General features: G+C 42.2%; 1 protein-coding gene across 4 annotated transcripts in view; it reads right to left on the bottom strand.

Annotated features, from left to right (window-relative positions):
- CHD6 (chromodomain helicase DNA binding protein 6) overlaps nucleotides 1-17,239 on the bottom strand; it is a 206,698-nt gene that overhangs the window by 31,628 nt on the left and 157,831 nt on the right. For all 4 annotated transcript variants that reach the window (XR_007150819.1, XM_047852262.1, XM_047852265.1 and 1 more), the window contains exons 24-27: nucleotides 17,091-17,180; nucleotides 16,312-16,415; nucleotides 10,744-10,873; nucleotides 9,050-9,110 (exon numbers count right to left, since the gene is read on the bottom strand). Coding sequence is in view for 3 of the 4 variants with exons in the window: in XM_047852262.1 (XP_047708218.1) it covers nucleotides 9,050-9,110; nucleotides 10,744-10,873; nucleotides 16,312-16,415; nucleotides 17,091-17,180 (385 nt within the window). In the remaining variant the exon portion in view is untranslated. The remainder of the gene's footprint in view (nucleotides 1-9,049; nucleotides 9,111-10,743; nucleotides 10,874-16,311; nucleotides 16,416-17,090; nucleotides 17,181-17,239) is intronic.

Raw genomic sequence — 17,239 nt, 5'->3', positions numbered from 1 at the left:
ACCTACTTGGAATGACCTCTGACGGCAAGGCTGCAGAGGGGATGGAACATTCAGAGACCACTCAGACGTGTGTTAGGGTTCCTTACAATACTGGGATGGTGCCAATCTACTAAACGTCCCCGTCTGTGCCCAGATCTGTTTATTTCAGAGGAATTCGCCTAGTTACGGATGACACGCTCTTTGGGCATCTTTAACCCTGCCTGTTAATCTGCCTGAGAACAGAACTGGGAGAAGGAAACACCTACGCAGTGTCTTTGGGGCAGGAGGTCTGGGATGGGAGAGAAGCAGGGGTGGGGCAACAGACCAGGTTCAGATGTTGGCTGTTCCTCTACGTTTGTTATTTTAGCACATGGACTAGAAGTCAAGCTTAATCTGTATATAATCTGTCCACCTCAAAATCTGGGAGAAGCCACTCCCCATTCTTTTGATTATATTCTATAATCAAAAGGGACCTCAAAAGCAAAATAAATAATACAGGCATTAATTACATGAATGAATAAAATGTCGTTCCAGAGTTTAACCCTACTGTAAGGAAACCTGAGTTATTTTGCAATTCTGCCATAACCCCTTCAGTGCCCAGATCTCTCCAAGGTTGAAGACTGATCAGCTAAGTGTATAAACATGACTGAACAGCTTTCAGAGTTGGGCTGGCCTACAGTCGGTATGTGGCTGTCTTTCCACAGAAGTGCAAGTGCATGTATGTGCAGCTGAAATGCCTTCTGCTTTCCTGAAAGAACACTTGATTAGAGAACATAAAAGCAGAATATCTAGAAAATGTCTAGTCTGAACTCTATCCTTTGGTAGCTGTGAGAATTTGGCAAAATCCTTCAAACTCCCTGGGCCTAAATGTCCACAATAACATCGGAAGTGTTTAGTGTACTTGGCCAAGGTGAGGATTGATGGAAACAAATAGAAAAAGTGCTTTGGAAAGAGTAAATTTGCATCAAGCATAAGGTATTACTTTCATTTCTTTGGTACTTGACTTGCTTCTATGGAAAAACACATCCCAAATTCCAGACAAAAGGGTAACAGGATAAGTTAGGGACTGGAATGGCAGAACTTGGATTTTAATTGTCAACATCAGAACCTAACTTCCTTCAGGTCAGGGTCAGAAGTTTCATGCTGATCTGCTTCAATCCACTGCTTCTCAAACCATGGGGAGACATGGAAACATATCTCTGAACAATAATCATTTCCTACTTTGGGGAAGTGATGTCATTGTTACTGTTATAGGAATCACAGCTGATGGAAGCCAAAGTAAATATCCCACATTCTCCCAACTAGAACCAAAAGAAAAGAATCGACAACTTTTGGGTGGTGATGAGAAGATGAGAGATTATCCTGGCAATGGACTCAGTTGGGGACAACTATACAGTCACCCCTGGGATTCAGAATCCATGAAACTCTACCAGATTCATTTACTCCACAACTCAAAGCCAGAGAACATGTGTGGTCAAACGGTGCTGGGGCCCTAGTAAGGTTTCAGTCTACTTATGCAAAGCCCCAGAAACTCATTTGTAAAACGTAATGCAGACTTGTGCTTCTGGGAGAATACACATTTCCCTATTCCTCACTCTAAGTGTAGTTAACCCCCCTGGACGTTATGTATGAACAAACATAAGAAAACTCTGAAAGGTGAAGACAAGGCAAACAAACTAAGGATTCTGGGACCCAAGGAATGACACAGTGGTGAGCTCCATGGGTTTTCTTTTTTGCCTTATATATCCTATATCTGGAAGTAAAGAAACTGACTACCTGGAAATGCCAAAGTGTGCAGATTAAAAAAAAAAAAAAAAAAAAAAAAAAGCCCCAACAAAAGTCTGCTCTCCTTAGCTAGGAACCAGGAAAAAAGCAGGTTAGGAATATACACAATGCACAATGTTGAGGCAAAATCCACTATACTCCAGCCTGACAACACAAAACACTGGCTCAACACATCCATGCCAGCAAAGGCCAAGTTGAGAATCTAGACTTCCACCCTTCATAGGCTATAAGACGGCACCCCATGCCCCTGCTGCAGTGGTGTCAAAAAGCCAAGTAGGGATCTGGGACTTTCATCCCTGAGAAAGAGTAATGAGGTCCCCATCCCTGCCCACGGTGTCAGCAAAGAACTTCCTCTGCCCAGCAATAATGAGAAACATCACCCTCAGATTTCAATGGGAGCAGACTGGGAACATGAACTTCTACTCTTACCTGGTAGTGACAAGGTGGTACCCGCCCCCTACCCCATTCCCCTATGAGAGGTGTCAGAGGTAGTCAGCTAAAACAGAAGTTTTAATTAAGATCCTGAGTCTTACAATATAATACCAAAACGTCCAGACTTTGGTAAAAAATCACTTATCATACCAAGAGCCAGGAAGACCTCAAACTGAATGAAAAAGGACAATAAATGCTGCCACCAAAATGACAGAAATCTTAGAATTTGACACAAGGATTTAAATAGTCATCAATGAGCAGTTCTGAACATGCTTGCCACAAATGAAAAAACAAAGTCTCAGCAAAGAAACAAAGATCCAAAGAAAAACCAGAAAGAAATTTTAGATCTGAAAAATACAGTAACCAAAAGCAGGCCCTCAAAACAAAACAAAACAAAACAAAATAAAGAACTCAATCTCAATGGACAGGCTCAAGAGCAGAGTGGAGGAGAAAAAAATCAATGAACTCAAAGATGGAAAAATAGAAAGAACCCAATGTAAATACCAGGGAAAAACAGATTAAAAAAACAAAAAAAACCCAGAGCATCAAGGACCCGTGGGACTGTAGCAAAAGTTTTAACATTCATATCATCAGTCTTGGAGAAAGGGGGAACGAAAAGACCCAAAGAAATAATAGCTGAAAACTCTCCAAATTTGACAAAAGACTTAAACCTACAGATTTAAGAAGCTGAAAAAAATCCCAAACAGGATGAAGTCAACGAAATCCACACACACACAAATAATCATGGTTAAACTTCTGAAAGCTAAAGACAAAGAAAAAATCTTGAAAGCAGCAAGAGAGAAAAGACGCCTTACCTATGGGGAAAAACAACTGGAATGACAGTGGATTTCTCATCAGAAACCATGGAGGCCAGAAGAAGTGGCACAGCATTTTTCAAGAGCTGAAAGAAAAGAACTGTCAACCCAGAATCCTATATCCAGTGAAAATATCCTTCAGGAATGAAAGGGGGATTAAGACAGTCTCAGACAAAGAAAAACTAGGAGAAACGTCAACTACACCTACCCTAAAAGAATGGCTAAGGAATTTCCTTTAGAAGGAAGAAACCTTGGAACACCAGAAAGAAGAAAGAATCCAGTAAACAAAAATACAAGTAAATACCATAGACTCTCCTTCTCCTCTTGAATTTTCTAAATTATATTGACAGTTGTGGCAAAAGTATAACATTGTCTGATATGGTTCTAAATGTAAGTATAAGAAATATTTAAGACCATTATATATATTGTAAATAGGGGGAAGGTAAAGAAACAAAACTGGAAGTGAGGTATCTACACTTCCCTTGAACTGGGGAATGATGATAGCAGTGGACTGTGATATATTATGTATATATAATATCTAGAAGAACCATCAAAAAGCTGTTAAAAATATAAATAAAAAAGGAATCATAAAGTGTTCAAGTAACCCAGAGGAAAGCAGGAAAAAGAAAATAGAGAATCAAAACTTGGAGAAAATAATAAAATATCAGACTTAAAACTTACTGTCTCAATAATTATATTAAATATGAATGACTGAGGGGTGCCTGGGTGGTTCAGTCAGCTGAGTCTCCGACTTCAGCTCAGGTCATGATCTCACAGCTCGTTAGTTCGAGCCCCATGTCGGGCTCTGTGCTGACAGCTCAGAGTCTGGAGCCTGCTTCAGATTCTGTGTCTCCCTCTCTCTCTGCCCCTCCCCCACTCATGCCATGTCTCTCAAAAATAAATAAATATTAATAAAATTTTTAAAAAATATTAATGGCTGAATACACCGACCAGAAGATTGGCATAATGCATGAAAAAGTATGATGCAACTCTATGCTGCCTATAGGAAACTCACTTCAAGTATAATGATAAAAGTAGGCTTAAAGTAAAAAAATGGAACAAGTTGTAAGATGCAAACATTAATTAAAGGAAACCAGGAGTAGCTACATTAATGTCAGGTAAAATACACTTCAGAACAGAGTAAGCTATCAGAGGCAGAGATGGACATTACATAATGATAGCAGTCAATCCACTTAAGAAGACAAACCTAAAATGTATGCACCAAACAACAGAGCTGCAAAATATGTGAAGCAAAACCTGATACAACTGAAAGGAAAAATAGACAAATTAAATAAGATTTCAATACTCCTCTCTCAACAACGAATGAAACAACTAGATGGGAAATCATTAAGGATACAAAAACTTTTTTTTAAAGTTTACTTATTTTTGACACAGAGAGAGAGAGAGCAAGTGCGAGCTAGGGAGGGGCAGAGAGAGAGAGGAGACACAGAATCGGAAGCAGGCTCCAGGCTCCGAGCTGTCAGCACAGAGCCAGCCCAAAGCAGGGCTCAAACTCACAAACTGTGAGACGATGACCTGGGCCGAAGTCAGACGCTTAACCAACTGAGCCACCCAGGCGCCCCAAAGACACAGAAAAACTTAACAACACTATCAACATGATCTAATCGACATTTCTGCAATTATGTCAACATAACTGCACCCAATAACAGTACGATTCACATTGTTTTTCAAGTGCCCACGGAATGTACACCAAGACAGATCATATCCTGGGCCATAAAACAAACCTTAACAATTTTAGAACAACTAAAGTAATAGTTTGTTCTCTGAACATAACGGGATCAAACTAGAAATAAAAAACAGACTTAAAAAAAAGAAGATTAAAAAAAAAAGTGGGGCACCTGGATGGCTCAGTCAGTTAAGTGTCCGACTCTTGGTTTTGGCTCAGGTCATGACCTCATGGTTCATTACCAGAACTGGGCTCTGTGCTAACAGCACGAAGCCTGCTTCGGATTCTCTTTCTCCTACTCTCTCTGCTCCTCCCCTGCTTGCTCTTTCTCTCTCTCTCAAAATACATAAACTTAAGAAAAAAAACAAGAAACAGAAAGAAAATAGGAAAATCTCTAAACACTTGGAAACTAAGTAATAAACGTCTAATGATCTGTGGATCAAAAAGGAAGTCTCAATAGAATTTTTTTAAAAAATATATTAAGTTGAATGAAAATGAGGATAGAACACAGCAAAATTTGTGAGACATAGTTAAAGTAATATTGACAGGGAAATTTATAGCACTGAATGCATACATTAAACAAGCAGGGAAGTCTCAAATGGTAATTGAAGCTCCACTCCAAAAACAGAAAAAGAAAAGGAAAATAAAACTGGGGCAAGCAGAAGGAAGGGGATAATAAGGAGTAGAAATCAATGAAATTTAATAATTTTTAAAATTTATTATCTAGCTAGCTAGCTACCTCTTTGAGAGAGAGACAGAAAGAGAGTGTGCACACGTAAGTAGGACAGGGTGGGGCAGGGGGAGAGAATCTTAAGGAGGCTCCACACTCAGCACGAAACCCAACGCAGGGCTTGATCTCATGACTGTGAGATCATAACTGGAGCCAAAATCAAGAGTCGGGACACTTAACCGACTGAGCCACCCAGGGACTCCTGAAATCAATGAAGTTTTTAAAACAGAAGACAAAGAGCTGATTATTTAAGAAGATAAAGCAGACAAATCTCAAGCAAGCCAGGTAGAGACAAAAAGAAGACACACATTACCAGTATCAAGAATGAACAGGGAATAGCACTATACTTCTGCAACTATCAAAAGGATAAGAGAATACTACAAAGAACTCCACACACATAAATTTGACAACTTAGCTGAAACAGACCAAGTTCCTTGAAAAACACAAACTATCACAACTTACTCAATATAAAATAGAGAACTGGATTCATAATTTTAAAACTCCCTCAAAAAAGAATTTCCAGGCCAGTTACTGGGGAATTCTACTAAATATTTAAAAACTTAATACCAACTCTAAACAACCTCTATCAGAAAATAGTTGGAGGGAACACCTAACTCGTTTATAAAGTTAACATTATTACCCTGATATCAAAAGCACACAAATATAGTACCGAAAGAAAATTATAGACCAGTATCCCTCATGAACATAGATGCAAAAAGCCTTAACAAAATATTAGCAAGTAGAATTCAATATTAAGAATTATATACCATGTCCGAGTGGAGTTTATCCCAGATTATCCAGGGATGCAAGGCTGATACAATATTTGTGAACAATCAATGTAATCTAACATATTAATAGGCTAAATAAGAAAGACCTCACAATCATATTAATTGGTGCAAAAATGCATTTGACAAAATTCAACATCTATTCATGACAAAAATTCTCAGAAAACTAGGAATGCCTCATTTTCAATAAAGAACATCTACCAAAAACCTGGAACTAACATTATACTTAACGATGAAAGACTGAATGTCTTTCTCCATCAGGAACAAAGCAAGAATATCTGCTCTCAGCATTCATTCAACACAGTGCCAAAAGTTTCAGACAGTACAATACAGCAAGAAAAAGAAATACAAGGCAGATAGATCAGAAAAGAAGAAATAACGCTAACCCTATTCACAGATGACATGAGTGCTGATATAGGGAATTTCAAGAAACCTAAAAACCCCTAAAACTGATAATTGCATTAAGCAATTTTGCAGGATAGAAGATAATTGTAACACCATTTACAATCGTGCCAAAGAAAATGAAATAGTTAGATGTAAATCTATAAACAGAAATTGTTTGCTGAAAAACTATAAAATGGTGATGAAAGAAATCAGAGATCAAAATAAATGGAGATATATAGTAAGATCCAACAGAGTAAAAAAAATCAATATAGTAAAGGTCAATTATCCTCAAAGTGATATATGAGTTTAATGTGATTCCTAGTAAGATCCCAGCAAGAACCTTTATAGCTATAGATAAGATTATCCTAAAACTTATATGGAAAGGCAAAGGAACAAGAAAAGCAAAAACAATTTTGAAAAAGAAGTGGAAGCAATCAGTCTAACCAATTTTAAAACTTATGCTATAGCTACAGTAATTGATATTGCATGCTATTGGCAGAGGAAGAGATAAATAGAACAAAGAAACAAAAGAGAGAACCCAGAAATAGATCAATCGCTCAAATGATATTTTGACAAAGGTATAAAAGTAATTGAATGTGGAAAAGATAGCTTTTTAACCAAAGGCTTAGAGCAACTAGAGAGCAACAGGTTAAAAAAAGAACCTCAATCTAATTCTCTCCATTTATATGAAAACAAACTTAAAATGGATTATGGACTTACATGTTAAACTAAAAAACTTCTAGTAGAAAACACAGAAGAAAACTGTCAGGACTGGAGACAAGCAGAATTCTCACACTTAAAACCGGCAACACGATCCATAAAAAGAAAAACTGGTTAAGTTGGACTTCATCAAAATTAAAAACCGCTGTTCTGCTGAAGTCAATGTGAATCAGATAAAAAGACAAACTACAGGTGGGACAAAATACTTGCCAACCACATGTCTGACAAAAGACTGGTATCTGGATTATATAAAGAACTCTCAAGTACCAACAGGAAAACAAAGAAACAAACAATGCATTTAAAAAATGGGCAAAGGGCACGAAGAAACATTTCACCGAAGAGGCTTCCAGGTAGCAATTAAACCTATAAAAAGATAAATGGTGACAACACTGAAAGCTAATAAAAGATGAGGAAGTGCACCACTCCTACATGGCCGGTGGGAATGTGAAGTGGTACAGCCACTCTGGAAACAGCTTGGCAATTTTTAAAAAAAACTAAACACGCAACAACCGTATGACCCAGCAATCGTACTTCTGGACGTCTATCCCACAGAATTGGAAATGTACAGTCACACAACATCTGTATGCAAACGTTTACAGAGGTATCTGTAATAGTCGAAAACTGGAGACAATGCACATATCCTGCACATGGATGAATGGTAAAACAAAGTGGGACATCCATACCAAGGACTGCTATGCAGCAACGAAAAGGGAATTACTGTTACAGAAAACAACCTGGATTGGTATACAGGGAATTACGCTGTGTGACAAAAGCCAATCCCCAAAGGTCACACAGTGTATGTTTCCATTTAATATGTATATTCTTGGGGTGCCTGGGTGGCTCAGTCGGTTAAGCGCCCGACTTCAGCTCAGATCATGGTCTTGTGGTTTGTGGTTTCGAGCCCCACGTCGGGCTCTGTGCTGACAGCTCAGAGCCTGGAGCCTGCTTCTGATCCTGTGTCTGCCTTTCTCTCTGCTGGTCCCCTGCTTGTGCTCTCTCTCAAAAATAAACAAAAACATTAAAAAAAATTTTAAAGATAATGTATGTTCTTAAATTCTTATATCTTATATCTTCTATCTAAAAAATAGTTTATTTACTTTTGAGAGAGCAAGTTGGGGAGGAACAGAGAGAGAGGGAGACAGAATCCTTAGCAGGCTCTGCACTGTCAGCACAGAGACCAATGTGGGGTCGAACTCACAAACAATGAGATCATGACCTGAGCTGAAATCAAGAGTTCAATGCTTAACTGACTGAGACACCCAAGCACCCCACCTCTTATTATATATCTTAAGTAATAATCTTAAAATGACAAATCATAGAAATGGAGAAGAGGTTAGTGGTTGCCATGGATTAAAGAGGAGATGAAGGTAGGAGGGAAGTGAATGTGGCTGTAACGGGGCAACACGATGGACCTTTGTGGTCATGGAAATGTCCTATCTTGACTCTATCAATGTCAGCACCCTGGTTGTGATTCTGTACCACAGTTTTGCAAGATGTTCCCCTGGTGGGAAACCGGATAAAAAGTATGTGGGATCACTCTGTAAGGTATCTCACAAACGCATCTAAAATCTACAGTTATATGAAAATCAAAAGCTCACTAGAATGAAAGTGCAATGCAGTCTGTATGTTGAGAATTTTTATAATAAAATCCCCAAGCCCACTGCCAAGATGGGGGTTTCTCTCTCGACACTAGGTAAGGACTGTGTGGACCAACACAGCACATGTGACTCACCATTTGTTTCTGCAGGCCATCTAACTTGTCTTCAGTGTTGTCTTCTTTATCCGTGTTGCCTCTAAATAAAAGTAAAATAAAAAGCATCACGCACCACCTAGGAGCTATTTTGCAACCAGGATGCTTGTAAGAAAACCATCTAAATCACTGACTACAAAAATATTAGTGGATCCCTTTTCCCACAGGCCTCAACATCTGTTTTTTTTTTTTTTTTTCCTAGTGTCATAACGTCTACGGGCAAGGACCTCCACTCAGTACTAAGACTTCAGCATGAGACTCAGGATCTTCTCAGACAAGTTTAGAGGCCGGCTGCTCGACAGTGATACTGTCACAAACAAGAGCATTACTGCCCATCCAGAGTTTCCTGAACATGGGTCTTTGATGAAAGAAGAGACTCCAGAGGTTGAAGCCTGTGCAACAACCCCCCACCCCTAATCACAGTGGGGTGAAGCTTCATGCAGAATCCCTTACCTGGTGGCATTCACTTCCTTGGGAGGAAACGGGGCTGCCACTGCTATTAAGGAAAGACATTTTTCCCTCTTTCCCATCAGACACCTGCCTTGAGCTTAGCTGCCCAATGTCTTCTGTCCTGTGAGCTTAACTATTGCTGACGCCTGTTTTTCATGATTTGTCTTAAAACTAGCTTTGAAGTGTTCCTATCTCAAATACTCTTATTGTTGCTGCTCAGGTCCTGGAGGCAGTACAATCTCCCACCTTTACTGCTTAACCACACAAAAAAGAGCCACCCACAAAAATGTAAGCTTTCTGCCCCATTCTACCTCACCCACGTAGTGCCTTCCCCCCACATCCAGTATTAGTATCACCACTCGGGCTTCTGTTAACATCTTTCCAAATGTATCTTTATTATCTGCTCACAGGAAATTCTCTTTGGTACAGAGAATGTTACAGTAGCTTAAGTTTTCATTAGGGGTTAAGGACAGATGAAAAATGCTTTTCACTCTTTTGTTGGCTTTAACAGGTGGTTAGGAGCTCCTGGCTAGGCCTGGCCGCAGTCCTAGGCAATGCAAAGCGATATTTGCTACTTTTGGGGAGAAGATGAGCTCAAAGTTTACCAAACACAAGCTAAGAGATATGTATTGTGTTTTCCAAATATATATATTTTGGAGCACCAGTTTCTGGCTGTGTATTTAGCTCTCTTATAAATTTACACATTTGGGAGTTATGCCAACAGTAGACAAAACTCAAAGGAGACGTTTTCATACCTTTTTTTTGCACACGACCCATAAACAAGGCCTAAATGCCACAGCCATCAAGAAGTGGTTCCTAAATCCACCTTACTCATGGACAACACATTCTTAAATAATACCAGAATTTCGTCTGAGGAATTTCAAGATCAGGAAGCCTGTACTTGGGGTACCTCTTAGTTTCTGTTAGGTATGAGAGGTCTAGCTGAATTCATCCTCAAGAATCCTCTGATCAAGTAAGAGATAAGTTGGGTAGGATGGTGGGCAGCTTGGGGAATCCATGAAGAACAGGAACTGGTATTTGGTTCAAAATGCTTGGAAGTCAAAAAGGCCTAAGGTGTAACAGAACGTAACCAATGCAGCAGTTTTGAAAAGTAGTTCCCAGAGGGCAAGATTGAAGGGAGATGCTGGGAGAGGCTAGCAGAATGCTGGATATGTGGAAGGGGTCATAGATTCATGGCAAAATCTGTCACCTCACAGATGACTCACCGCTCGGGAATGTCTGAGGTCCCCTCTGTAACACCCTGTTCTGCAGAAAGAGACTTCTCATCTGGCATCCCGACTTTCTCCAGGAAGCAAAGTGCTGGGTCTGCTCGCATGGCATTGTACCTCTCATACCCTGATCGGGGGCAGAGAAATGTCAGATGATAGGTTAGAACTCCCCAAATCTACCCTGGGCCCTGGACAGCCATTTTTGTTTCTCTTATTAAATGAAAAATAAAACAATCAAAAAACATTATTTAAGATTAATAGAATCCTATCAGATATCCTATCAGAGGAATATCCTTGAGCTAAAGTAGATGCCCTGAGTAGTGCTTGACCAAAAATAAAAGCTTATGCACGTATTCTGTGTCCGTAAAGAGATACAAGGCCTAGATACAACACTTACTCGTTTACTTCTTTTGGATAGCAAAAGTAATCAGGCAAGTTGGTTCTATAGCTTCTTCCCCTTAACCCCCAACTCCGGACAACTTGTTACCTCCTGAACGGGCCTTGTTTTCTGATAGTCCAATACCGTCCCATGTGTTAGGAACAGCAACTGAACAAAGTGATGCATGCAGGGGATAAGACACAGGGAGGGCTGCTGTGGTTGTTAATCAGATTAAAACCGACCTATCGGGGCGCCTGGGTGGCGCAGTCGGTTAAGCGTCCGACTTCAGCCAGGTCACGATCTCGCGGTCCGTGAGTTCGAGCCCCGCGTCAGGCTCTGGGCTGATGGCTCAGAGCCTGGAGCCCGTTTCTGATTCTGTGTCTCCCTCTCTCTCTGCCCCTCCCACGTTCATGCTCTGTCTCTCTCTGTCCCAAAAATAAAATAAAACGTTGAAAAAAAAAAACCGACCTATTGCTTCCATAATCATCAACTCAGTATGAAATCCTAATCTACTGGCCAGGGCTTTGGAATTACCTAACCTTACCACATTCCAAAAGTCAAACACAGGATGAGCATTTTTGATGCAGAAGAGACTCCCAAAAGGAAGCCAAAACCGTGAGATAACATCACTTTTACTATGATAATCCCAGGCTTGAGAATTTGTTACTATTTTACTAAACCTAATGCCATCTTATAATGAGACAGGATTTGGTCACATACAAGATCCAAATCTATTGTTATAGCAAATTATCTTGGGTGAAACTCCTTCAGGATCATCAAAACCCTTTCCATGTTGCTCCTAGGAAGCAAGGTCCATTTCTAGCTCTGGAGTACATACACAGAGACCCCCGTGATGGAAAATGCTGTACCTAAAATGAGAGCCAGCATGGGTGCTAATAACAGACTTTGTTTTACTTTGCTGGGTACTTCACCTCCTTGTTGGCTTCTGTTCTACCATCACTGTTGACGCACTTCTGTCCTCCACCCTGTAGGCAGCACCTGGAACTTGTTCTCTGAGGAGCTGCAGGTACTTTATCTTTTAATCCAAAGTGACTCTTGTGCCATCTCAATGACAGGTGCTGCCCACATGAGGCATATGGCAGGAGAAACTGCGATACCTTATGTTCTTTACTCGCTATTCCTCAGGGCGATTACTTGATTACTGTCAGTCACATGTGATTGTGGGCTCCTTAGGAAAAGAACCTGGGTCTGTTTCTTATCAGTACACATTCAGTACCCAGCGTGGGGCCCAACACCGTGCACGCTCGAGAAAAGATTGCAGGAATCAGCTTTGCCCAGATTCTCTTCCAATAATCGTTGTAGGCAGAGCCATTCGTACCCTCTCCCTGTGTCCTACCTCAGCTCACAGGAAAACAAAGGCCCTCCATGCTCCTGCTGCCTTGAGGAAATTCCTGCCGCTAGCTCCACCTGCTGCTCCCCATGAAAAGAGAGGTGCTTCATCCGATAGGTGAGAGGCTGAAAACCTCCTCCACCAGCCCTTTACTACTGAGGACCATGTGTCCTGCCCTCTGGTGCTCTGGGCTCAACAAGGGCATGAAGCAGTTCTTTCAGCAGCCGACTACCTGGGGACGCTTCTGTTGTCCAGCCCTTCTCTGTCTTGTGTGGCTCTCAAGTCTAGAGAGATTTTGCACTCCTATTTCTCAGTGAGCTACGAAGCTGGTGGCAAGGAGGAATGACGGATTCAGTCCCCTAGAAAACCCGACAACCTCCCTGCAGAGTCGCAGGAGCTGGAAGAGCAGTACCAATAAATACATAGTATATGACGGCCTTTGAGGGTGTGGGCTGCTTGCAGAACATGAACAAAAATACTAAACTCCTTATCTTGATGAACTTTTTAAACACAGGCTGCCCTAGAGGGCTGTAGTCAGTTAACACAACTGACAGCTGTCAGGAGCATCATTCAGAAGAGGTTTGCTACAGGGCCCTTCTTGTTGCAAACAACCAAAGGTTCAGGCAATTCTTCCCCAGGGGTCAGCTTGGAGATGCAACCATGGCTATATCGTTCTAATCTAAGTAGGGTTGTAGCGGGCTATGTCTGGGGCAGACTAAAAGAGCCACAAAACTACAGACAATGAACGGCTGTGTGTTTCTTAACAAAGAAAATGGCTGTAGCGCCGCAGCTCATACTTAGGCCTCCACAGGATGAAGGCGAGGCAGAGGGCTTCCTGCCAGAAATCCCTGAAAAGTGAACACCAGATGGCTTGGGTGTCTGGAAGCTTGACTGTCAGCTGGTAAGACCTGGTAAGACATGTTATGTGGGCTAAGTTATACAGGGGTCATCAGGTGTATTCTCCAGATGAGCCTATGCTCATGGAATGTCCGATGGGCATTTGGCCAGGGGCAGGATCCAATGTGGATTCTATAAGACGCCAAGGAGGATGAGCACATGAAACCAACCACAAGCATCTGTACAATGTCATCTAGGTAGAACCAATGTTACCATCCAGCTAAAGAGGGCTAGTTCTATGCAGGAGTGAGCCAGGTACGCATGTGTGGTTTAGGTCTAGTCCCCCAGCACTGGGTACGGAGGCTGGGTTTTCCCATCTTTATAGTGTGTCTGCTAGTCATTGTATGCCACAATGAGCCACTGTAGGCATCGCACACATGCCCTCAGCCCTGATTTTGACAGTGAGTTCACCTCAACTGGCAATCTGGGGGAATCTGAAAGGAGTGGGTGATGCATCATCGTTAAGACTGCACGAGTGTGCTCAGGAAACACTTAGGAGTTACTAACTTATACCCTCCCAAACTGTTTCATAGAGCAGAGGAGCATTAGACATGGAAGTTACCTTAGACATCATCTGACTGGCCCTTGAACATTTCCAGTATAAGACTAAGATCAACTGATTAATCCACTACCCTAAGCCTTCATCAGGGACAACAAAACTAATAGGTATGGTGCCAGCGTTAATTTGCCTTTCCTAAGAGAGAAAGGGTCTTGGCTCCACTTAGAGTCCTGTCTTCTTACACATTCTGAGGTTACCCTGCTAGCCACACCTTTGTAAGGAACTACACTTATCAGCAAAGTATAACGACCTTCTTTATCCCAAATTATCCTTTCCTTAAAGACCTTTTGTAGGACACTGATCTTGCCACACTAGGTCTCTTGTGTTTTGTTTTTGTTTGTTGTTAGCATTGGTCTGGGATATCTTGTTTTACTGCTTACAAGGCAACCTCATTCTATCTTCCACATTTTCTCCTCTTTCGTGTCCGTAATTTATCTCCCATGAACATGTTCTTCCAGCTCTGCATCCTTGGGCCAAAGGGCCTCTTCTTGCCCTCCTTTCCCAGAGGGCTTGTTTCTTTCTTGCATGTGGGCATTACAAACCCAGTCCCTCTGGTTTGCTGTCCTATCAGTGAACTTCCAGCTCTGGCTTTAAGTAACCTCTTCATTCAGGGATTTTCTTTTATTTGTTTCATGTGTAGCTAGGTGGTTTCACACTGTTGTCAGAATCCACCCAGGCTTTCTGTATGTCTGTGGTGTGTGTGCGCTGGGTTGGAGGAAGGATGGAGGTGAAGCGTGTGGCTGCCACAATGCTGGGACTTCAGGTTGTGAGGTCTTTCCACATCACGTTCTTTCCACCAAGGGTCGGGCGACATACCCTAAAACTACCGCCGATAGGAGACCCAGGGTCAATGGACTTTCCCACACGCTGAGTTCAGATGCTCTGAATCTGCCTGTCTCCAACAACTTGTCTTCCTTTGAGTTCTTTCCAAAATCAGACTAAACCAAGTTTTGGTTGTACTGTGGGTTCCTTGTGCTTAATCGAGAGGTCACTGCTTCTTCATCCCACTGCAGAGGTGAGTTCTGGCCCTGCACTGCCCCAACGAGGAGCCACATGTGGTTATTTAAATTTCAATTAATTACAATTACATAAAGTTAAAAATATAGTTGCTCAGATGTACCAGTCACATTTCAAGTGCTCAAGAGTCACATGTGGCTGGTGGACCACACAGCGGACAGCACAGAGACAGGGCATTTCCACCATCACAGGCAGCTCTCGCCAACAGCATCGCTGCTCCCACCTAAACCAGCGGTTTGACAAAGGGCTCTCAGCAGTCCTGACCTCCCACTGCAGCACCCAAATCCAAGCGTCAAGGGGATTCCTCATTAAAATATGTACAGGCATGGCTCTTAAGGAAGCGTGGCTGGTTGGCCTCCAGATTTGAGTCCTACTGATGAGGGCTGTGTGAGAAAGCGACTTTCCACGGGCAGAGCAGCGAGTGGCTGCACATAAGTGGCAGAGCAGCACTGAACATGTCCTACGCTGGCACGTATCGCCTGGCACTGCCCTAGGCAGTCCACATATAGTGTCTCAAAGAGTCTTCAAACAACCCTCCGGGCAGGCTGTTTCGATACTATCCTTGTGGTACAGGTGAAGAAACAGGTCAGAGAAATTTATGATTTGCTCAAGGTCCCACATTTAGTAAGTGGCAGAGCTGACAGTGAAAGCCAAGTATAACCAACTCTTCCCACTTTGAGTCCTGCTCTCCAGTTTAAGATTTCAGTTACTTCACTGGGCAGGGAAGGGGTCTACCAGCCACAATACAGTGACTATCACGTGGTGCTTCCATCATTCACCTTAACCGTTGGCTGAAGGCAAGGGCAGGTGCCTAGGACAGTTCCAGAAGTGAAGAAAGGGGCACTTATTTAGTTTTTTTCCAAGCTACTCAAATACTTCTCTCAGTCCCCTAGACTCTTAGTTACCGTATTTTTAAAAAACGATGTCCATGCCATCTTGTATTCTTAAATTTTTATACCAGTGGGGCAAAAAGATGCACTCCAGGAATATGTAGATTATCTAGACTGATCTTAGAATTCTACATACATATGAAAGGTTAAAACCTAACATTTTCCCATTTACTTATTCTTTTACTCAAGCAATGCTGCATGCCTACACGTGCCAGGCATTAGGCTAGACACTGGGACTCTAAGAGTGAAGGAGAATGAGGCAGTCCAAGGTCTGACAGTGTGGACAGGCTCTCTGTAACCACAGCAGCTCTCTGCGAAGCTCCTCACTGATATTATTAATGTTCGCCCTATTTTCATGACTCGCACGTTCATCTGAGAGGACAGAGGAGAGGTGAGGCTTACTTTCTACCAGAGACGTGCAGCAGGCTATGGAGTTGCTCAGGAAAGGGAGAGCATGCACTGAAATACACACCGTGTTTGAACACGCCTATCAGAAGGGACTTATCGGCCTCAGCATCCCACCAATCCACTGGGATCTCCATGTAGTCGATGTCGGGCAGGGGTACGTCTAGCTCCCTGTGGAAGGAAGGGCATGGGCTCAGAGTTCCTTCAACACGGACAAAAAACAATGCAAGAGCTACTGGCTGAACCCTGATATTAAGCCACACCCCAGTCACATGCTGAGAGGCTGAAGTTACAAGGACTCAGAAGGCTGTGGGCTAAGGTTTCTTAAACCAGGACTTTATCACATTCACCCAGTGAGCTATTTCATACATGTACTTGATTTCTAGGCTCTACCTTAGACTGACACAGAACCCTGAAGAACCTCTTGGAGAACTCATCAGTAGGTCTAGGTTGGGGCTTGGGATCCTTATGTGTAATGCCCATCTTCAGTTGGGAACCACAGCAAAAGCCATCAATACATTGGTCAACTGAAGGTAGAACACTCTCCACTTGGCTGAACTCATACACAATCAAATGTTGGAAAGTGCCCAAATCATCCTGGTTCAACATGTGGAGATCTCAAGCACTGTTTGAGAACAAGACAGTCAGCACTGGTACATGCAGGGAAATAAAGACCGCCTGTTCAGAGGACAGGTCTCACAGTAGCTGGCCTCCTGGCACGTAGGGAACTGACCCCGGGCTGGGTGCAAACACGGGCCTCCTGAAGCACAAGTAGGTTTGTCCATCTCCACGAACGGGACTATATGGTAGCTCTTTAACACCAAGAGCCACGCTGACTTGTTTTACCTGGCAGGGGTGCCTTCAAACGCTTTATCAGCTGCCTCTCCCAGTATTTCAGCTTTTAGGTAGTACAGCATCCGGACTCGCAAAAGGACCCTGTGAAAGGTGAACACATCAATGCAAATGTATCAGAGCCCATGAGCTGCCTATAACCT

This window comes from Prionailurus viverrinus, chromosome A3 (genome assembly GCF_022837055.1).
Source record: "Prionailurus viverrinus isolate Anna chromosome A3, UM_Priviv_1.0, whole genome shotgun sequence".
Classification (NCBI taxonomy): domain Eukaryota; kingdom Metazoa; phylum Chordata; class Mammalia; order Carnivora; family Felidae; genus Prionailurus; species Prionailurus viverrinus.
Note: the sequence above shows the minus strand (reverse complement) of the source record. Positions and strands in the feature narration are given on the sequence as shown.